Below are 704 nucleotides of genomic sequence, written 5' to 3' on the forward strand. Positions count from 1 at the left end.
CGCGCAGACCCGCCTCACCTGGACTTGCCCACCCCACTCTCGCCGATGATGAGGATCTTCAGGGTAGTCAGCACGTCCTCGTCCATCCTGACCCTGCTCCGCTCCGAGCCCAGCTGGCCGCCCGGGTCCGCCTCGCAACCCTTCAGCAGGCAGAGCTGCCGCGCATGCGCGCCGCTCCACGGCTGCCACCTTCCTTTCACACCGGGTGTTTATGTTGCCGAATCCCGGACGCCCCAGTTCCGCCGTGAGGTAGCTCTGCGTCTGCGCACGCCCAGAGTGCCCGGCGCCTTCCGGAGAGCGTGTTCGTTCCTCCCTTGCGCAAGCGCAGATGGGGAGGCGTGTGACTTCGTTGACTTCTTCGTAGGCTGTATCTTGAAGACTAGAGGACTGAATGGGGGAGTATAAAGCTGTTTATTTCAGCATCTGCGCATCACAGCTGCACTGCAGTGGGAAAAGCTTTGTACTTGAAGCAGATTATCTTAACTTTAGTCTAACTCCACCCTGTAACCGCCTTTTCGTACTACCTAGTCTTCAGAGCCTGTTTCCCCATCTCAGGGAGAGACAATAGGACTTCTTAGAATAATACTTGCTTCTTAGAATTGTTATGAAGTTTAAATGAATTAATTTATAAAGACAGTTTGTTAACTAAAGTGCTCCATAAAAGGTGTGATCAGGTATTAACTTCTGCTTACCCTCAAATGGAA

At 53.0% G+C, this 704-nt stretch overlaps 1 protein-coding gene across 1 annotated transcript in view; it reads right to left on the minus strand.

Moving 5' to 3' along the window:
• Positions 1–489, minus strand: part of RAB18 (RAB18, member RAS oncogene family) — a 32,657-nt gene extending 32,168 nt beyond the window's left edge. The window contains exon 1 of the mRNA XM_012654884.1: positions 19–489. Coding sequence (XP_012510338.1) covers positions 19–86 — 68 coding nt within the window. The 5' untranslated portion in view covers positions 87–489. The remainder of the gene's footprint in view (positions 1–18) is intronic.
• Between the last annotated feature and the right edge of the window lie 215 nt (positions 490–704).

The sequence above is a fragment of the Propithecus coquereli genome, unplaced genomic scaffold, assembly GCF_000956105.1.
Source record: "Propithecus coquereli isolate 6110/MARCELLA unplaced genomic scaffold, Pcoq_1.0 Scaffold45, whole genome shotgun sequence".
In the NCBI taxonomy this organism is placed as follows: Eukaryota; Metazoa; Chordata; class Mammalia; order Primates; family Indriidae; genus Propithecus; species Propithecus coquereli.